General features: G+C 39.7%; 1 protein-coding gene across 1 annotated transcript; it reads left to right on the top strand.

Annotated features, from left to right (window-relative positions):
* Positions 1-11,234: 11,234 nt before the first annotated feature.
* On the top strand, positions 11,235-22,448 carry LOC110055975 (uncharacterized). The gene is made up of 11 exons (XM_089274513.1): positions 11,235-11,709; positions 11,951-12,020; positions 13,511-13,602; positions 13,977-14,034; positions 14,679-14,792; positions 15,344-15,445; positions 15,736-15,781; positions 16,067-16,153; positions 19,142-19,421; positions 19,910-20,206; positions 20,996-22,448. The coding sequence occupies exons 1-11, from the start codon at positions 11,612-11,614 to the stop codon at positions 21,276-21,278; spliced, it is 1,527 nt and encodes a 508-aa protein (XP_089130639.1). The 5' UTR covers positions 11,235-11,611; the 3' UTR covers positions 21,279-22,448.
* The last annotated feature ends 649 nt before the right edge of the window (positions 22,449-23,097 follow it).

The raw sequence follows: 23,097 nt of genomic DNA, 5'->3' as shown, positions 1-23,097 counted from the left end.
ACATACCCATATAGCCCATGAATGGGAGTTTCCCCCCCCCCCCCCCCCCCCACTGGGGTTTCCAAACAGGGCTGTCATTAAGGGCTGTAACCCGTAACACCTGTTACAGCTAAGTATCCCTGATGACACCTTGATGTTATGGATGAACTTGCCTGTTGTTGATACAATTCACCCAAAAAGTAACAATTTTGTTAAAGATGTAAAGACCACAGCAATGGGTGACTCAAATCTTAAGGTTACTTCCCACCTCCAAGGTTGTCCTTCCAGAAAAAATCCGTATGCGTGCCAGTTTCAATAAAACCCAAACAAACTATGTATTAGCAGAAAGCTTCAAAATAAATATAGTTTACCATAAAAATACAATTTAAGTAAGTTTTTATTTTAGGAAGTGTAAGAAGCTGGTAAGGAGTGAAACGACTGAGGGTTCTTGTATGGAATTTATCAGGTACCGGATGCTGCAACATGAGCAAAATGGCTGCACAGTCTTATTCACCAAGGATCAATCAACAAACGTGTGTCAGCCTTTTTCAATATTCTGAATGGTTGTCTGCAATCCTGGCCAAACGTTTGGGATACTTTCTCATTTTTCCACTGTTTGAGTATTTCAATTTATTCCCCCTCTCCCCCTGGACAATGTTGGTTGTCAGGAGTCACGGATGTGTCACATATATTCTACAATCAAAGAAGGACTTCAACATTGTTCAGGGGGAGCGGGGGAAAACTGCAGGCTGCACACCAGACTTTTTACATTGCATCGTGTTACCATTTTTATTATCAAGAACTAACCGTAAACAGGCTAATCTTTCAGTAACAGCGTTACTGACCAGCTAATCTGAGCGTTATTCAGGCTAATCGCTATTCGGGCTAACCGGAACTCAAAAATTCACTCCGAATAACTTGCATAGGCTCAGTAATGGAAATATCAAAAAGTGAAAGTCTGCGCTTCTATTAGGCAGAATAACGCTCTTGTTTGCCTGAATATCACAGACGTTAGCTCGCTTATACTACGGTTAGCTCTCCATAATATGGAAATGATAACACGATGTCTGCGTTCTGCAATCTGAATGTTACCCCTGGTCTGTACTCTGCATTTTACCCTCGGTCTGCATTTTGCCCGCAGTCTGCCGTCTGCAGTCTGCAGCCTGCAGTTCACAGTCTGCGTTTTAAACTGACCGCTTGACTTGTCTTTCCCGTTCCACCATTCGAAAGTTTGTCAGGCTAATTGTGCAAACGGACCCCTGCAACGTGCACAAAAGCTCGATGTCGTACTTGCCTTAAAACTTCTAGCTGGCTTGTACTGGAATGTTAACATCACTCGTGTGAGCCGGTATAGCCCTTGCTTTACCTCGTTTTACTTCTCGTGGCGCGTCGTCCAGTCCGCCATATTTTTTCCTTTTTTTTTTACCTTTTTTTTTCCAAGCCGCTGACCATTTACTGTAGCTTCGGAAAATCTGAACATTAAAACAAGGTCCGGACTAAATAGGGTGAGGACAAGGGAATACGCCACTTGTAAATCCGTTTGAATTTCACACTTGGTGTATTTTCTAGTAAAACAGTTGTGTCCGTACAGCAAAACTAATTCTTCTCGAGTTATTTTTATCCCAAGTTTGTGAACTGAAGCGAAGTCAGCCATACACTATCGAAAAAAGACCAATACTTTCCGAGCCCCCGAACCCCCGAACCAAACAAAATGCGTCAATACAAATAATAACGGCTTTTAAAACTCTGAAGATAAATTATGCATCCCAACGATCCATTTTCGGTAAATGCGAGCGCCAAAGTTAAATTTGCAAAAATTGGAGCTAAAAGGAACTCTTAGCTTGGCAACTAATTCTAACAATAATTCCTCGACCTGAACTAATACAGAAGCGGTCCATCTCGATTACAGTAACAGTGAATCAGTAAGTCATTCAGTAAGACCCAGAGATTCAGTTCACGAGGTTTTCCTCGCCTGGAACTCTCCAAATACGCGTCCGAAATCTTCAATTCGCTCGCGCTCGGAATCTCTCTAAGTACGTAAGTTCTCGCCTTTGAATTTGACCTAAACACGTGCGTGGTCATTTTCGTTTTCTGTCCAGCGCGAGATCCTATGGGCACCCACTTTTGGAAAATCCTGGATGTCAAGAGTATGCCTACTTTGTTAGCCCTCTTTAGTTTAGGCCTCCTAGTTAGAAGTGCTTTTAGAGACCTTGCGCGTCATTGCAACTGTTCGACAATCATGTTACTACTTTTTCTTACCTTGAGAAAACCTGATGGTCAGCTATCGCTAGACGAGAATTTAATATTGAGCCCAGTCAACATGAAATATTCGTTTAGTGAGTACAATGCATCATTGTAAAACAAGATGGACCTCTAAATCAAGACGCATCAAAGGCAACGTGTGTTTCCATCCTCTAAAGGACCATTTAATCTAAAAATAACAAAACTTATTGGTTGGGTTTGACGGTATTTTAGCCTCTAGCTCATCAATTTATGCACTTTTTTTTTTGTCCTAAGCATTCTCACATTTGGGCAGAATAGAACAGGCATAGCCGGGGATGGGAGTTTTTGGGACTTTAGGTCCTGGTCAAACGGCGCATCAGTGATAGCTGATTCGCCCCTACCCGGCCATCATCAGCTACCATACGCGTAGTCAAACGAGATAAACTGTCATCAACAAGCATGGGGGATTTGAGCAAGCTTTAATAGTTGATGACAGTCGATGATCGTACATATTAGTTGATGGTCAAACGGAAGCGCACGCTACAGCTATCATCGACAATTATGGACTGTCATGCACCGTTTGATCAAAGGTTGAGAGATTGAGGGTTCATCCTTTCAAAATTGATTACGTTTTGGCAATGATACTGTTAAAATAATCCTACGACAAAGCTCTAGGCGGATCTTGGAGCAGGGGCCAGGATAGATCGGGTCATATTTTTTAAAAAACTGAGAATATTGAACCTTAACTAAGAAAGCAATGCTTTAAAATGACTGACACATGAGTTTAGATCAAGCAAGCAATCGAAATTGCACTCGGCTTCTCTATTTTACTTTGTAACAACTGATTTTGCTAACACCAACAGCGTTAAATCACCCTATGTGTTTCTGAAAATACATCACTAAAGTGACTGCAACTTTGAATATAAGGGACATCCTTTTTCATTAAGTGATATAAGGCAGTGGTAACACCTTCTGACTTCAAGAAAGCCGTCATTTGCATGTGAATCTGAATAAAGAAAAATGAAAAGAATAGAACGTTATAATACAACAAAAAGCCGATGGTGCAATTACCAGAGGCCTACACCATGAAGAATTCTTTATTGTGGTTAATTATGGGTCTTTACGACCAGTGGTTCACCAATCTAACCGTTAATTATGTATATATTCTAAATGAGTACTTTATGATAGAGGTACCACTGTTTTTGATGTTACAAAGCTGTAAATAATACATGTATCTAACAAATGCGATCGACAAAAAAAATGTAAGATGGTTTTTACTTATTTTCTACAGCGTCGCAGCATCAGTCGTCACATTCGTCAGTTTCTTCGCCTCCTAGACCTGGGAACATAAACAATAAAAAGTCAGCACTAAACAAAATCATTCAGTGGCAAATTATTCAATCATTTCCTTTCATCCAGATTATATGCAAGAAAATTCGAACGTTAACATATCTTACCTGCAATGATGGGTGGAGCTGTAGTAGGAGCTGAAATGATAAAGCAACTGAAGACAACTATCAATTATCGTTGAATTCTTCATTCTTCGCTTACCAAAAAATGAACAAAAAATGTGCGAAAACTGCCAGGTGCTTATGGTTTGAGCGTACTGACTATAACTGTTCTTTTTGCCCACACATGTATTAAGCGACAAAAGAAAACCAGCTAGGGAAACACACCTCAGGAACAGTAAGGAAAGGGTTTTACACTGTCAGCACAAGTCTACTCACGCCTGGGACTTAATCTCTCGGTATTAGAATCACATCTCTTTTACGATGTCCGCCATCTTGACACGACGTGTAACGTTTTCGGTCTAATAACTTTTTATGTCACGGTGCTTGGTAGTTTTTTGGTGATATCAAGATATAAATTTTTCACTTAGGACTTTATCTCTCGGCGGTCGAATCTCATCTCTTCAGCGGGTGAAAAAGAGCACGATGTCAAACATCGGCCATGTTACTCCAATATAGCAGCCATTTTAAAACGAAGTCCAACATCTAGGGTCTAATAACGTTTTTCCTAGTACCTTGCTAGTTTTTGTCTTTACATCAAGACATTCTACTCTTGCCTGGGACTTTATCTCTGGGTGTTAGAATTCCTTCTCTTTTAGAGGTTAAAAAGAGAATGATGTCAAACAACAGCCATCTAAGTCTAATGTGGCCGCCATCTTGAAACGAAGTGTAACGTTTTCGGTCTAATAACTTTTTATGTCGGTACTTGGTAGTTTTTTTGTGAATATCAAGATAGAAAACTTTTACGTAAAACTTTATCTCTCGATGATAGAATATCATCTCTTTAACGGGTAGAAAGAGAATGATTTCGAACATCGACCATGTTACTTTAATATGGCCGCCATTTCAAAACGAAGTCCAACATCTCAGGTCTAATAACGTTTTTCCTAGTACCTTGCTAGTTTTCGTCTTTACACCAAGGCAGTTTACTCTCGCCTGGGACATTACCTCGTGATATTATAATCCCATCTCTGTTAGGGTTTAAAAAGAGGATGTTGTCAAACAGCGGCCATGCAAGTCTGATATAGCCGATATTCTTAAACGAAGTGTAACGTTGTCGGTCTAATAGCTTTTTATGTCAGAGCTTGTTAGTTTTGTTGTGGATATGAATATATAAAACTTTTACGTAAAACTTAATCTTAAAAATTATGTAATTACAAAATATAGAGTAACTCATTTAAAAGTGATGTGTTGTAAGTAGATAAGTAGATTAGTATATTAATGCAATAAGTACAGTAATGTAACAAGTAGAGAACTGTAGAGTAATGTAAGTAGACGTTAATGTAACGTAATCTTACTCCTGTACGAATCTTTTGTCTTTAAATTAATGTTTACTTAATTAAAAATTGTTGTCACCTGTTTCACAGTTATTTCCAGAATATCCTGATATACAACCACAACGATAACTTCCCTGAAGATTGACACAGGTAGCTCCGTCCTAATTGTAATTAGGACTGGTAAAAATCCATATACGCCCGCGTAGAGTGAGGCTCTGTGAGAGTAATGTCTTGCCCAAGAACAGAGCGCAGTGTTCCCGGCCAGGGCTCGAACCCGGACTGCTCAATCTGGAGGCGAGCGCACTAATCATGAGGCCACCGCGCTTCTTACAGTAACAGTAAGATGGCTAACAGTAAGCAATCTAAACGTCACAACGTCTAGTGACTACAATGTCTAGTGACTTAATCGTGAGACAAACGTAATCTTCATTATTAACTTTAATTTCTTTCTTTCTTGCGAATTCACGTCAAAAATAATGCATTTTCTAGAATTGAAATGAGCAAAAAAGCTCATATGATGCGTGACACTATGACGATAAACTAAATATGAGCCTGAAGGCTATTTTAGGTGTCAAATAGTAGCTGGCTTGCTAAACGTTTCGGACTTAGCCCTTGTTTAGTAGATGAAAATAAGAGAGCCGAATTGCATTCGTTTAAGTTAACAAAAAGTGCTTATGTGGTAATTTTGGAAACGTTTCAGGAAAAGCCCCTTCACCAGTCGCAAATGAAGCGTTAAAACCTGTACGCGTAAGCAAATGCACGCACGTATACGTGGCACGCGCGGAAAGCGCGCCCACCAAGTACAAAGTAAACAAAGGCGTGCTTCAAAGTGCTGCAATATTTGAAAACCATTGTTTTAGCACGCGTATGTGTAACACGCAATGAAAACACAGTCACAAGAATAAAAGTTAGTTTTTAATTAATCCATTTGGTCTAGGCGTGTCCGGCTTAACGATTAAATTCATTTCATTTTGCTTGCGCTGATGTTGCCACCACTGCATTGCTTTAAGTCACAGACCATGATATCATCCAGAGAGTGGGAGATGGAGTTGGAATTTTCAGCCACGAGAAAACCACGAGATCGGTTTTGAATACTGCGGAGGTGTCAGCATTCGAAACCGATCTCGTGGTTTCTTTTGTGGCATGGCTTGCTCATTTTATCTACTGAAGAAGGGCTAAGTCCGAACTTTTAGCAAACCAGCTACTATTTGACACTTTAAAGAAACTTCAGCCTCATATTTAAGACCTTTTCTAACCTATTTGGCAGTTACTTCCACTATACCCGGATGTACAATCGCAGCGATACTTTCCTTGAAGTTCTACACAGTTAGCTCCGTTCTTACATGGATTCGTCGCACATCCCACAATATGGGGCAAAAAGGCTGCTATATAATACTTATTTGGAAATAGCGATTATAACGAGTTCTTCTGGTTGCTGAACCTCCCTGTTTGGGGGGGGGTACTCTTGTATATAAGCTATATGGCTATATGTGGCTGTGAAGAGTTTGGTTTTCAGGCAGTTTAGTCTGGGATAGGTCATGGAAATCAGACAGTTTTGGTCAAACGTGATCAGTGTATAAACAATCTATGCAGAATAGGGGTTCTATAATAGAAATTGAAACTCAGAAGTGACTTTCAAATATATTGGTTAAGGTAGCTATAAAATGTTTAAGCAAGCAACCGGAACGATGATCCTGCTGGTATACGTTGGATCAATAGTGATCTAATCGGCTTTGTTGGAATACGGCGATAGCCAAGGAAACAAAATAAAAAAATGACCGGTGGAAGATTCAAAGCAAATAGACTTACGCTATACTGGCGTTTACTTTTGCTTTCCCTTACGGACTTCAGCCGGGGACTTAATCCATCATTATTATAGGGAGCTTAAGCAAACCACGACGACGAACGTCACCAAACAAAATATTTAATGAGCGGCAAAACAATAGCTTGCACGTGCGTCATAAATCTTTGTACATTTCTTTGCCGTTCTCTGCAAAAGAAGAACGTGAAATGACCAAGTTCTGCGTAGTCTGAGGAAGGCAAACGACGACGGTTACATTTTCGTTTTTCCATTTGGAATTGAACGCTGTCGTTTCATATTTAGCCTGAGCACATTTTTAGAGCCACTGGCGTACTGAACAGACCTAGACAACTGCGAATTTCGCTGGTAAAATATAAACTCATTTTTGACTAAGTGTGGTCCTAGGCGTCGCCGTTGTCGTTGCTTAAGCTCCTTAATAAGTTAAGTGTGATAACTAAAGCTAATTTTAAAGTAACTGTAAAAGCTAAATTTTTTTTAATATTCAACTAACTACGCAACATTCTTTCAAAGCCTGATCAGTCCAAAAAAGATCTTCATTGACCCATGTTACTTTCAGTTAAAATGTATTAGAAAAATATTGGAACTCGAACTCACTTTGATACATTTAACAGCATTGAACCTTCTCAATGCAGCAGAGCTTGTTGCAAGTTCCCTTGAAGAATGCTGCCATGTAATATCCAGGATCACAGCTACTCAGACCCTTATTATCAAACGAGATTGTGATGTCTTTGGTTACACATCTTTTGTAAGAACTGGGGAGTCCGGTAGGCTTGCAGCATTTCCCCTCTTCCATGTTGTAGAGCCAATGATCTGAGGTGCGATACATTCCTTGCAGGAAATAACCTCCTGGACACGCCGCCCAACGGTTTGACCTTTATAAGAAAACAAACGAAATGAATAGGCTATCATATGAGTTTTTTCACTACCTCTGTGTGAAACCGAGTCTTCGCGCGCGAAAATCATGCATATGAAAATGTGCTTCACCAACACGTTCATTATCACGTACATCAGGCTTATTTGCATATGAAACGTTCAATACGGACTCGTTTTGAAACAGAGGTACACGTGAACTCGGAAATGGTCAGTCACATCAGCCACTGTAATCATTATTATGCTATGTTCTCTCTGATTTCAAGGTGTGTATAGAGAGCGATTGCATGGTTGCACTTCAGGGAATTCGCTTCAAGCATTTCATTTGTCGCAAAAAAGTGAAAAGGTGAATGAAAAGGAATACGGCCAAGGAAAAGAAAATCAAGGCTGTACTATGAAAAAGTTGGGGTAAAGAAATTATTTTTTTGACAGCTAAGTAATTAATCGCTCTAGTTTCCTCCCCCTCAAAAATAAGGGACGGTAAAATCGGTTGTAGTATATAACTAGAAAAATAATACGCTAAATTTCGATTATGTTCGAAATTACTAAATTGATTCAACCTTGACCAGGCATTAAAACAAATTAAAGAACTCAAAGGAGATAAGTTTTAATACTTACTGAGCGAGCGTGCTCCACCAATTGGCATTAATGCAATGGGATGGGCTGTTCAGATAAGGTGCAATAGCCTTGCAGCACTTGGCCTCCTCCAGTAAGTAAATCTTATCATTACCACCCCCGTTGTTATTGCGTTAAAATCCTGTGATGTATTCTTTACTTGAGGAACCACAGGTTTGCCAGCCCTTCATGTCAAACGTTGCTCACCAGTTCGCCATTCTACACTGACTACAGCACAGATCCACCGTAAGGGAAAAAAGCAACAAGGACACCAGTAACTTCATCTTTGCCGCTGATGGTCTATCGTCAACGTTTTGGCCAAATACTTAGCTCTGGCGCATTGGAAAAATATATTGTTAAAAACGATAACAAAACACCGTTCTCAAATGCCTCTTTTAAATTTCAGGATCACCCTGACTTAAGCAAAGATTCAGTAACGTTCCACAGCCGATCACCTGGCCGAGTTGAAATCTTTTGTGTAGGGTATAAGTCATGCCGAAACACATCTTTTAAAAGTTACATCGTCGTATTTATGTTATATTTTTCAAATTATAATCAGTTATACTTCTGCTAAAAAGATGAGATCAAATCCTAACTTGTATTTAGTCTTTTTTTCCAACAGTTTTGTTATACCGCAACATTTTACGTAGGCCATTAAAAACTAAGAGGAGAGAAAGAAATTTTCACTTAGTTCCTCTGAATTGCAAATAATAGCTAGAGAACTACTATTTTGCCTTCACAGAAACAGTGGGTCGGATCAAGCTGATATTTCATGTAAAAATCTGACTTCTTTTACGCTACAGCATACCTTTCGCTCTTTCGGATGTTCTAGCTAGAATCCGTGAGCCAATGTTGCTTCTGGCTTCCCACAGTTGGATATGAAGTTGTTAAACAAAAACCACGGTTGTTGCCATACGTCTTATTTACTTATTTAAATTTCCAATCACCTTTGATGAGCAGCTAGGCAAGTACAACAATAATTAAATTAATTAAACAATTATGTAGCTCAGGTGAACCTGAGTCGAAACCTTTGAAGTTTAAATCCTCTCCCCCATTTTGTATACAAATTCTCTTTCCTTAATCTCTCGTTTGGTAGATGGGGTAATTGATTCTAATGTTTATCGGTAGTGTTTAAATTATATGTCTTTCCTACTATGGCTTTATTAGCAACTTGTTCCTTTGCCATTAGGCCGGTACTATAAATGACTCTTTTAATTCCTAAGCGGCGATCCTTTATAAACGGCTAAGACTTTTAGTGGAAATTGTCTTCCCAAAAGCGGTTTTTTCAGCCGATAAAAATTAAACCAGCTAAATAGGACAAATAGATAAATAGCTAAGAGAAACATTCATTCCCTCCCCCCCCCCCCCCCCCCCATCGCGAGCACCTGTTCCAATCCTCCAGGGTAAACGAAATATTTGCAAGTGCTTGTTACTCCTAACACTCCATGACGGAGTTAATTTGTTGGTGTTAACAGGAACGTCACCATTGAAATTCTTATTCATGCGTCATAAAATGAAAATAAATGTATTTTTGTTTTTGTTTTTGTTTTGTTTTTGTTTTGTTTTTTTAAATTTCCGCCGAGCTGTCCATGAGCACGACATGAAGTACAATAAGCCAAGCGTTTTGTCCATTTTTCTTAAAAAAAAAAAAAAACTCCGGGTATTTTTTCTGACTTTATAGTAGGTCAACAGCATCTTTGATACAAACTTTTCCTTGATTTGAATGTTTATTTAATCACGACTTGCCCACAACGCATTGAAACAAAGGATTAATTTTTAAAACAAAAAGATTTGCATAGAAAACGTTTTGACATCGCTTTCTTAACCAAGAATCAAGGAAAGGGCATTTTCTGCTGTATATTTCTACTGTATTTCGAGGAAGAGATCATATTCTCTTGATTTTGAGCTAATAATAATAATAATTATTACGCATACGATACAAGGACAAAATAGCAATAAATTAAAACAAGCTTTCAATCCACAGATCGGTTTGTAAAGGCTGGCTAAGTTTCATGTGATCGCTATGATCGATCCTCACGACTATCGGTGTAGGTAGTCGTAAGGATCGATTGTGCTCCAGTTTGAGTCTGCTTGCAGGCTAGGGCGTTCTCCACTTTTCAAAATGGCGGGCGGAAGAATACCTTCTTCTTCCGACGAGCCTCCATTTTGAAAATCGTCGAGAAGGCCCTGGGGAGAAGGTTGGGTAGTGCCAAAGAATTTCTGACCGAGGGCGCGATCCATTCAGCCAAAATTTCCGGGCTGAGGTTCGAAAATTTCTTGGTGTCGAATAGACCGCAACGGGTCCGAACGGTCTCGCTCCATTCCACTCGCAAAACGAGTTTTGCGCTCGTTTAAAATGGAGGACGTTGTCGATATCGGATGACTGTTGCTCGTACTAGCGCTAGATGAAGATTTCGACAGTGATATCAATGATATTGTGTGAGTTGTTTCATGCGTAGTAATTAAATTTAACCATTGTAACGGGTTATTTTGAGCAAACCGTTCCCAGATATTTGCCGTATAAGTTCAAACACCACTTTCGAATGACGAAAAGAACATTCCGAATTCTCTCGAAAAATAAATCGTCGTTAAAAGCCGTTAACAGCCAAAACTATTTTCCCTCCATCTTGTACATGGAAAATACCGAACAGCGAGGTACAGGGATTGAGAATGCGTGAGAATGGTCCATTCAGGAAATGTGTCGGAACGGTCCATTTCGATCGGACAGGTCCAATCGAAAAAAGTTGTCCACCTCGAAAGGTGGACCGATTTTTTCGAAACCTTTCTGGTTGGACTGAACCGATGCATTCAGTTTTAGATCGAAATTTCCAGAAATTTTCGTTGAATGGATCACGCCACGAGAGACCTGAGGAAGTAGTATGAGTCATTTCAGTAACAGTACACAACACATTTATCTCTAATTGTTCACCTGCTGGACATGTAATGTAGCCTGCGTTAACAGCAGTTTCCGTTGCCAAAGAAAGCCAAAGACATTTGTTTTCGCTCAGAGAAGGCGGTAATCTGACTTTGGGACGCCAAAAGAGGAGCGATCAAGTCTCTAAAAATCTTCTGACCTTTGTGGACATTGCTTACAAATTGAAAACGGCCGAGGACTTTCAAGCAGAGAAAAGTGAACCAGCTGGAGCACCAAGCAAATGGTCGCTATGGCCGGTGAAGTCCAGTATGTCAGTAAGCTTATTCTAAATTGGGATCGAAGATAACGTAAGAGGCATCATTCAGTTTTCTCAGTAAGAGAAATCATGCCTGGATTTTATATGAGTGACACAGCTGTTGCGTTTGCGGTATTGATCTGACTGATGGAGTTCTCCTTTAACATCAACGAGTTGCTGCCTGATCTCATCACACTCGTCGACGATAAATTGGCACCATTTCGGGCTCGAGTGAAAAATGACAGGTGTGTATCATCGTTAAATTTTGTTTCTTAAAGAACGCAATAATTGACGGCTATTGACCTATCTAATTGTTGTTGATATTGAAGAACTTTTACTATGCAATGTGTATGTAGCAGCTGTTATCATATAATATTGGTTTTGTAAGCTTGTTATGATTAATACCTTGTTCATGTGCATTACGTAAGCTTACATTTTCTTGGTGAGATGAGCTTAACGGTTATTATCGAATGTTTTGGTTGAAAGGTATGAATTTGCAAACAAGCAAGCTCAACTCAAAACAGTGATTGATAAGATGGGTGATGCTTCTACAAGGGTGAGTTTTACTTGTTGTTTTAAAATGTTGGAAGAATTATGAATTGCATGACTTACTTTCATTAAGCTTATTTATAACATAACTAAAGCAAAGCGCACGCTCTGATTGGTTAATTTAGCGGCTACTATTTGCCCATGGGTGTACACTGCTGACGTGTGTGCTAATGTTCACAAAGCAAATCTTTTGACAGACATTGTTTCCAAAGTAATGGCCGACGTCCTTCTCCCAGAAATGCGAAACTGTCTTCACAGTTGTATGAAGATGAAACTTTATCGAGTTACTGGTGTGCAGTCGGTTGTCATGAATGAATTTTCACGCGCTTGTTTTCTCTTGTCATGTAAGACTACATTTTTTTGTGATGTAGCTCAATAAAAGGACTTCTGTTGTTCCAATGTTTCAATGTTATGTTATAAAACAAATGGTAAACACCGTAGCGTGTACTATTGAGTTATGAATGCACTTGGGAGGTTTGCTAAGCACTCAAGAAGCTAGAGTCGCACTCGGCTATCGCCTCGTGCGACTCTTACGCTTCTTTCGTGCTTAGCAACCTCCCGCGTGCAACCATAACTCAATAGTACACGCTATGGCGTTTACCATTTGTTAATTATTTTCTTTTTATCGGACAGTTTGGCTCTATAAGAGTGTAATATAACTTATTGCCTCTCAGTAGTGGGAGTTGCTAGGGTGGCAAGAGGGTTGGGAGGGGCGGGGTGGTTGGGGAGAAGTTCAGTATACCATGACAATACAGTATAAATCTCCAAGGTTACATGTACAGTGTACATAGACATCTGGGGCAGATACAGGATTTTAGAGAAGGGGGTTCAAGGTACAGACTACCAAAGGTGGTCCCCTGTGGGGGGTCTGGGGACATTGTCCCCCCAGAAAACTTTAAAAATTTTGGTCCTCAGAAATGGGATTTGTAGCATTCTGACACCAAGTCAGCATGTTATAACATCTCTTTTTTTTTTTTAATTTAGGGGTTTCAACTGAACTCCCTGAAACCCCCTAGATCTACCCCAGGACATGTCCCCTCTACACACCCCTCTATCCCCCAGTCACTGTACTGCCCCAAACCGTTGCTAACACATGCTACTGTTCAAATGTATGTAATGAGTTTAAGTGCCTATACTTGCTTCTCATTCCCGCAGTTATTATCAATCCTCAAGATGCCAAGCAGTGCATCATGAAGGGATGAAAAGGATGTCCATCCATGAATACTGATCCTATTTGCAAGCCATGATATCTAATTCAGATGTTGATCCCTAGGGTTCAAGCCATGCTGCTGATACAATGTGAATTTCTAGATCAGTAACATCCATTTTACATAAGTAACTTACAGATAATGGTCTATCCTCCTGGGGAATGGAAAAGACATATTTGTAAAATCTAATTCTTTTAATTAAATATGACAAAACGTAGTAAAATTAAGGTAGCAGAAGAAAACTATTCTTTATTATCATTTTATTTTTATCATTAACAAATCTTTCCAGGCTCAAGGTTTGCGTGCACCTATCACCAGTGCAGTAAAACTCCAACATTCAGACCACAGGCTTTACGTTATGAAGGATCCATCAGCAAACAGGTGAGTGTCTTATTCTCAGGATCTTTCTGTAATATAGTCATCTTGTACCAAAGGGTGGGGGAGGTGATGGTAGGGGAGTGACAAATGGAGGATTTGAGTGTCAGAAAGTCTACGTGAATTTTCTAATCATTCCAAGGACTGTATTACAAACAGTAGTAACCAAAATTTTATTGGTCTGTAGATGGTTCACTGTGGTATGAATTAGAAGTTACAAGACAGTAATTATTGTAACACAACTGTTTGAGGAAGTCCTTGTATTTATTTGTGTGCAGTTGTAGATTCATCATCAGTCCTTCTTGTACTGTGGGACGCATAGGCCTTACAGTTGTAGGTTCACTGTAGGTATAATTAATGCATTTATCTCTTGCCTTTAGTGATTTAGGAGCAGTTGTTGGGATTCTAAAAGTTGGTCATAAGAAGCTCTTTTTACTGGTATGTAATCCAATATACTGATCTATGACTGCCTATTACAGTATGAAACTATGTATTATACCAATCTATACAGAAGTTGAGAGCAGTGCTCACATTAACATGTACTAATTGAATATAATTGTACTGTTTTGACTTGAGGCACTTTAATTTACGAACACTGTCTGTGCAATACATGTATTATTAGGGAGCTTAAGCAGACCACAGACATAACGGCAATGAGAATGCCACCAAACAAAAGGGATGATGAGCAAAACAACGGCCGTGCATTATAGCTCTTCAAATGGTACATTTCATAGCCATCCTCTGCAAAATAACAATGTGAAATGACCAAGTGCTGCATAGTCTGGGGAATGTGAATGAAAGTGGCTAATTTTTCATATCTCTTTTTGGAATTGAACACTGTCATTACATATTTAGCCTGAGAAGGTTAAGAAGCCATTGGTGTACTGAACAGATCAAGAAAACTGCAAGATTCTTAGTTAAAATATAATTCAGTTTTATTAGGTGTCATCCTTGGCATCACTGCACAGCATTGTTGCTTAAGCTCCTAATTGGTTTATAAGGACATTGCAAGTCAAATGTTCAATGGCTTTTACAAGAAAGTTTTGCTTTTTGAAGTATACATGCTGTGCTTATATCATCAGGACACGCAAAGTGTGCAGTATGAGGTTAATCCCTTGTGTGTACTGGATTTCTACATTCATGAGTCTCGTCAAAGAACAGGGTGTGGCAATAGGATGTTTGAGCACATGTTGAAGGTATTAATACTAAGTGAAGTTATTTTATTTATTATGTGGCTGCAGTTGTAGCTCCACTGGCAGGCAAGATGAACTGAATCCTGCACTGTGATTGGCTACCCAAGCAGGCAAGATTGTGCTATCTTAGCTGTTTGGAATTGCCCACTATGTCTCGCAAGAAAATGTTCAATGTTCTTTTTCCATATTAATAATAAATCCTTTATTGACCAAGCTTCATCGGTCAAGATGGCTGGATATTGACCTTGTTCTTGGTCTGGGTATTATCTGTTTAAGGACCTTGACTCCACGTCGAGCCATGAGAACTCAAAAAAAGACCTTGGCCATCTTGACCTCACACTTGGTCAATAAGCCAGATATAAACAAAAGTAAAGACTTTTTAATTTGTCTGGAGCTTGAAACTAGTTTTCCTCATGATTGTACATACATAGTCAACATGGGCATTTACACATATAGTCACTTATGGGCCAGTGAAATATAGATACAGGGTTGTAGTTGTAACAAACCTGCACTTACATTTGTATACTTGCATATATTATGATATATCTTTTTAGATGGAGGGTAGAATGGCACACCAGTTGGCTATAGACAGACCTTCTCACAAGTTTGTCTCTTTTCTGAAGAAGTACTATGGTCTAAAGAATGCTATACCACAGGTTGGTCAGAAATTACTATTCCATGGGCATTTCATGAGAATTACAAGAATTCCATAGAATTCTGACCATAGAATTGTTATCCTCATCTCAAGGTACAGAAAAATCCCTACTCAATGCACATAACTAGGTCTATTTGTCTACTGAAATGAAAAATCTCTGAGATTTACACCATCTGTTTGATTAGGATAATGTTTACTCTGAACAGCTATTTTAAAATGTATGCACACGAGGCTATGGCTGTTCCTAAATGAAATTGGTAGGTAAATGCTGACTAAGTGTCCTCTTTTCAGGCCAATAACTTTGTTATCCACGAGCACTTCTTCTCTGATTTGCAAGGTAAGAAATGACTGTTATGGCTGTAACAATTAGGCGTCGCTAAGCCTTCTTTGTACGCTTGTGTATTTTGCATTGCTGTTGGTCATATCGCGCGGAAGTAAAGCCGCAAAAGAAGCCGCAAAGACAGCATTATGTAAATTTTGAGACAAGAGTCTTCAACTAGGCAGCTACGTGGTTTCCGTGCGTGTTTACGCGCTCGCTGACCCGTTAAATCGTTTGTGTATTCCTTCAACCTGTTCATTCGTCAATTTTTCTTTTCTTTTTTTTTTTTTGCATGTATTGTAGCTGTCGGTCATGTACCTCGTCGAAGTCAACGCCTTGCTAATGCTGGTCAGTCAGGAAGGCCTCCAGTTCATCCGTACCGAAGAACAAGTGAGAATAGAAATTAATAAAATCGCGTACCAAATTGAAAATCCCTCAAATCATGTGGCTATCCTTTTGCAATCAATTTCTTCATGCAAATGTTTGGCCATTATACTTAACTTGTAACCATAACACTGGGTAACGTGGATCCTTTTTTGCCATCTTCGGTTTCTCCAGCTTCAACTATAAATCTCCCTCCCCCCCTCCTCCTCCCGCCCCTTCCTACCACTTCAAGTGGTCTTCAGAACGAGTAAAACTGGGGTGCGTAAAACGTTTTCGGTAGATATTTTAGTTCTAAATCTTGTTAAGATATGACGCGATCAGTGATTGTATTGCAGTACATTGTACTTTATTTGTCGTTTTAGTACCAATAATTACACTGACTGACTTTAGCTTGTACGCTTAGGTTCCCTCACTAGCGAGGCAGGATGTATAGTTCATAGTCTTAACAGAATATATACAACTTTAGCGGGTAACGTGTTGACAAGAACATCTGCAACATCTGGGGTTGAAATCCAGAAGTATCTGATAATTTGCAAAATTTGGGATAAAACAATAAAGAAGACGAAAGCGAGGATTGTTGTCATTATTGAAACCAAGTTTTGGGTTAATACAATGAGGAAGCGTTGACAATACTTTGGCTCTATTTAAGTGTCATACATGTAATTAAAATAGAACAAGTAGACAGCTTTGAATTATACCAAGGTTAATTATATAGAGTGGTTTTCAGTTGGGTGTCGTAAAACCAAAACCAAACCAGTTACCTACCAATTACACCACTCAGACAATTCCAAACTGTAGTACAACCGAAAACAAAGTAGTTGCCTGATTGCTTTCGACACTCAATTAAAAACCGTTCTAAGCAAGTGATGGTATAGCATAATGCAATCAAAGATAAAGATCTAACTCTCTAGAGGCTTTAAGTTCTTGATGTAGAAAGCCCCAAGAGACGCTAATATTGCGACCAATTTTCATTGCGGTCAGTGACCCCAAAGTTAGTACGAACAGCAGAAAAAATGTACCCATTGATGTTAACAACTATAGATGCTGAATCATTATGTGGCAATCAGGTAATTTGTACAAAGTATCTACTTCATTAAAACTAGTGCCGAATTCATTGGTTGTTTGGCCTGGTAGCGTGTTCACGAAGCGTAACATCTAACACCGATGTATTATTGTACACAACCAGGACAAGAAAGTTTATAAATTACGCTAGATTTCAGCGGTGCAGGAACTAGGTCCTTGTTAGAACAAAACTTTGAAATTTTAGCTGTATCGTAATGCAAAGACCAGTAGTAACGTACGATGATCATTCTTGTCTTTACATCTTTCTCCGCAGTTCTAATATGTGGTCTTTCATATACAGTGTTTTTACTAGCGTGCATCGTAATGTATTATAAACTTGGCCTTTTCACTTAAGTTATGTTTGTTAATGCAATTGTTCATTAGCAGTCCTTTTTTTTTTTGCCAACATAAAGTTGAAGTGTTGACAAAGGGTAAAGTGTAACTTGACAAGATGGCAGCTGGTCACTGTGCTCTGACTGGCTAACATTATTATCTCCTCAGAGCTTTATTATCTAGCTCTCTGCACGCACTGCAGGCCTATGATGCCCCCTCATCATAGGCCTGCAGTGCGTGCAGAGAGCTAGATAATAAAGCTCTGAGGAGATTTTGTGAGTTAATCATCTCCCTTCTTTGGACGAGCTTCTAGTGATGATGCCGATGCAGGAGGGGATCTATAAAAGCATGTCAGACGGCAATCGGTCTCCCTTTTGCTCGAAAATTCATGGAAAAGAAGGCTAGGAAGAACGCAAAGCAACATGAGCGTGCGAGCGTGACATGCGAAACTGCGAGCCGTAAGTACTGGCCGTAAGTACTCGCGGCTCGCGGCTCGCGGCTCGCGGCTTCACCGCTCGACGCTTGTATGTCACGCTTGCACGTTCACTTGTTTTGCGTTCTTTTTTCCTACGGATTTTCGAGCAAAATGGAGACTGCTCTGAGTCAAAACGCATGCTTGAAACAGCCCTATCTTCCATGAACATACGGATAGACGAAGAAGTCAAATCAGTCGCCAAGTTAAAAGCCAGTCTTCAATACTCCCAACAAGATGTTGATGACCTGATAGAGTCTGTTGGCTGGCTGGCGTCAAAGACGAAGCTGATAAGATCCTGCGTGTTTTGAACAAACATGAAAATAAAATGGAATACCTCGAGAATCATACGTCTTCGAAATAACATCCGAATTGATGGTATCTCTGAAGACGACAATGAAACCTGGCTTACCACAGAAGCGAAAACAAAGCAAGTCTTGAAAGAAAAGCTGAATATAGAGTTTGCACCAGAAATCGAGCGAAGGCACACTGGGTGCTACACCGAGATCAAGTACCTCCAATGCAGCTGATGGCACCACAACTAGACTAGGAACTATAGTTTGCCGTTTACGTGAGAAGCAATTCTTCGTGCAGAAAGAAGAACCAAACCTTCGGGCCTGTTTGTGAATGAAGAACTGGTAGTTAAACCATCATGGAGAAACGGAATAATCGACTTGAAAAACTAAGGGAAGCTAAAAGAGCAGGAAAGATGGCATACATATATTTTGTCAAGGATAGACTGATCGACAGACTTTCTGGTGATTGGCTAATAATCGGGGGAGAAACGAAGATCGGACTCAAGAGTGCGGCGGTTAAATGGTCATTACAATAAAATGTTTTAAAATAAGGGTGGTATTAGAAACGTCTTTTCAACTCTCGCTACATGGAGCTCGAGAGCACACTGAGAGAACTTTCTTATACGTATCTCGCTTCACTCGGGCCGTATAAGAAGGACCCCAGGCAATAATCTTCGATTGCGAGCCTCGAGTTTGGCTACCAATAAAAGTCAGGATTTAGTCCCCTAATTTACTCGAAAAACTTTGTGCTTGCTAAGTGGATTTGGCCAATGAATGAAGTTTCATTTACTTCTCTTTCGCTCACTTTCTTCTCTTTCGTCCAATTTATAGACCAACATGATAACGAGCCACCGCTGCTGCAGAGATCTCAGTCCGGCTTATCAAGTCGCCTGTCAACTCGACCGAACAGTGGCAGAGAGTTGTCATCCTTTTCGAATGATAGCGCACACAAGACAGAAGCTGAACCAAGCACCGCACTTACAATAGGTGGCTCACTTCGAGATATCCACCTGCCCCCTGTTGTACCCAGGCCTCCTTCGAGAAAATCAGCTCCAGGCTCACGGGATTCCTCTGCAGGGGGTAGGTCTGTGACAAGAGGGATGGAGTTAGGGTAGGATGACGCTCGTTTTTATTTACATGGCTTTTTTAATTTCTGTTGTGGTTTGTTATCTCTCCCTTCGATAGTTTTCTTTATGTATTAAACTGTGCGTGTTCAATGACAGGACTGGTCATTTTCAAGGTTTTTACCGAATTTTCTTGCAGCTGTTTAAAAGGTATAACCCTTTTTCGATGTTTGTATCCCTCAGGCCTCGCAGTACATACAGTCCTGTATCTTTTGTTTGTTTGTGCGTGTGTTAAAGCAGAAGCATACAATCCAAAGCTCTGTGTCAAGCACTACTGATACTTGTAACGCAAACGGTCTGAAGTTGTTACTTCTACATCAACACTCTAAGCTGGGCAAAGATTTGTGTATACATCATCTACATGTACTCTCGAAGTGTGATCAGAAATTTGCAATCGGATACGAATAACCGCAACTGAATTTTTGTTTTTATACTCCAATTAATCCACTGACCCACTTTTTTCATGAAACACCAGACCATATGAAGCAACCAATCACGTTCGCTCAGAAGCTTTCAACTCGTCACGTGGTTTGGCGGCTCGCGCCACATCGTACAGTCGCCACTCGAGCCGCGCTGGGTCAGCGGATATTGCAAAGTCGCACAAGGACGCTGCAGTAGCAGTCATAGCATTGGACACGAAAGCTGATAACAGTAGCTTTTATAGAAACAATAGTGGAGGGAGAGCTAGATCACTGCATCTCACTTCAGTGGAGAATCCTTTCGTGGAACAGGTGGTGACAGTACCGATTGCTGCACAGAAACAACAAGAAAGGTGAGTGGCCTTGAAAGGATTTTTTTTTACAGTGGAATCCTGTTAATACGGTCACCAACGGACCATGAACACTTGGCCGTATTAACGGGGTAGGGTCAAATTTCACAACTGGTCACATTTTGAGTGACGTCTTAACATATGTTTCACAATTGTACTTCTAAACAACTGTTCTTTAATAAGTATCAGGAATGCAGATATTATTTTTAAAAAATTGAAACTTACATACAATATTAATAATGGAAAGACGAACATAACTGGTTTGAGTAGCCGTATAAACAGGGTAAAATTACAAAGAATTATACAGGTTGGGATTTCAGAATGTAGCCGTTGGCCGTATTAACGAGGTGGCCGCATTAAAGGGGTTTTCTTATCAGAAAAAAAGTGGGACAAAAAAGTGGTCGTAACAACGAGGTGACCTTAGGGCGGGGTTCCACTGTATTGTTTTTGGTATGATGGTGTCAACGTTGATTAGGGTAAAAGGCAGGAAAAAAAATATGAAAAACAATCAAAACAAAACTTCGGATTTATATATAATGTGCACCACTGCTAAGTAGCAAGCTAATGCGATATTTCAAAGTTTATTCTCAAGTTCTGCCTGCTTATGCTTGACATTAGATGATACAGTCTCAAAAAGGCATTCAGTACAAACTTATAAATGAACTATTAAAAATGCAGTAAGAAAATAGGAAGATATCACCACTAGAACTTAGTTAAGGTTTTTTTTTTTTTACAAGAATCCATGACATCATGTGTAGGAATAACTTGATATGTTTCTTTTTCGTTTGTTAGAGTCTCATCAGCAGTTGCGTCACAAGTCGCCAAAGTCGAACAAGGTCATAACTCCAATATCTCTAGCAGCCAAGCACTGCAAGCAACTGTCCCTCCAAGCGGATTAACTTCCAGTGGAAACTTTTCCGTCAGCACACTTTTCAACAATCACTATGCCGTCCGTCCGCCGTTCATGGGAAGTTCCTGGAACATTTTTGGAGTGCCGACTAACTTGAACAAAGACCCCAGTTCGGCAAATTATATGTACACGAGAAGAACTCAAAAGCGACATCACCCATTCTGAAAACAAAAACTTTTTTTTTTTAAATCCAAATTTATTTAATATGTATTATATATAAATAAGTTTTTTTTTAAATCAAAGTTAATGATAACAGAGTTTGCTTACTCTGGTGATGAACGAATGACATTCTCTCACTATAGCCTTATTCTTATTTACGTGGGAGTCTCTAATTTCACTAACAAGACTCGCTTTCTAATTGGAAGCTTTTAACTTTCAACTGACATGAACCAATTTCCAAACGAAGGAATGTGAAAAGAACACTCACGTGGAAAGAGCACAGCTTTGCTCAAAGTGGAATATCGGTTCATTCGAAAACATCTTACTCTGAACAGTTCATATAACTGGGTGGCACTACGTGATGGTCTAAGTCTACAGTCTACCGTAGCCGCGCGTCTGAGGGTCGTAATTATCTCTTGGTCACTTACCTTTGCGGAGTGGATAATTCACTCGTGTACAGTCATCTGCCTGAGGCTCCTTGCGTGAGACCTTCATACATGCTTCCCCTTGGATAGCCTCCTTCGCAGACGTTCTTTGAGTTCGTCACGCAATCTTCCTCCTGTTGGGTAAGAAGATTGCGTGACGTGCACGAAAACCGTCTGCGTGGGACCCTACCAAAGATATGGCATTTGATTCTCAGAAATGGCCACTATTGACCGCGTGTATTAGTTGAGACTTGACTATGGCGTGACTCGATAAGAGTGGTTTTCAACTGAGTATCGAGTATTTTTCTTCATTGGCCTAAAGAACTTCGTGATCTACTCAATCAGTCAGATGGAAAACACTTGTTCGCATGGGTGGGACAAGTTCGAGTTTTGATTGGTTCACTGTGTTCTTTACGTTTGTTGTGATTGGTGATAGTAATTGCTTTGGATTTGTTTTTACGATACTCGAAAACTGCTCTAATACGCTATGCATACATACATACATACTTTATTGACTTTCCTCTGAGAGGCTTTTCAAAGACAATAACGTAAATTTAAATAAGTGCAACAATAAAAATAATAAAGTGGCAACAATGTACGACAAAATAAGATGGCAACAATGTACGACAATAGCAAACTAAGAATGTAACATATGGTTTAGTTGAAGCAGTTTCATTTTTTTAAAGAAATATGAGTGTGGCAGAAGTCAGTTTTCTTTTATTCTGATCTCATTAAATGTCTTTTGGTAAAATTACGCGTTCTTATTGGGCAGTTAAATATTTTTATGTTTTGTACTTTTTCGAAGAAGGTGTATGAAAATGACACACATAGCATACCACCGTGGTTATAACTCAATCTTTTGCTTCCTTTCCTACTCAAATACGATAACTGAAATTGCGCGTGTTTCTCAGATGCCATAGTGATTTTACAAGCAATAAGAAGTGAACTGTACGTGGCATGCTACGCTCGGGGACCTTTTATATCGCATCGAAATTAATTCAATAGCATTGTGTACCATTTGAGTATCGTTAACTGGCGCTTCAATCTTAAATGAAACGGAATGGAATACAGACCCATTCTCATGCGATGTTAGGATTTGTAAGCCACGCTTACGTAAACGAGACTTCTTCGTTATGCGGTGGTCGCTGTTGTAGCCTGTGTACATCCGCGGGGCAGATGTACACGGGCTATCGCTGTTGCAGGAATCGTAACTGCTACAAATGATCTAACACTGACGAAACATGCTGTATCCATTTGTAGGAGTATCACGTCTTCTTGACCAATCAATGGCCATCAAACTAAACTCATACGTGTATTATCTCACGTGTCAAACGTTTTAACATATCGATACAACGTGAAAATGTTTTCTTCGACTTCCTTACCGGTTCAAATTTTTTGCA

This window comes from Orbicella faveolata, unplaced genomic scaffold, assembly GCF_042242905.1.
Source record: "Orbicella faveolata isolate gen_17 unplaced genomic scaffold, um_ofav_v1 contig_36, whole genome shotgun sequence".
In the NCBI taxonomy this organism is placed as follows: Eukaryota; Metazoa; Cnidaria; class Anthozoa; order Scleractinia; family Merulinidae; genus Orbicella; species Orbicella faveolata.
Note: the sequence above shows the minus strand (reverse complement) of the source record. Positions and strands in the feature narration are given on the sequence as shown.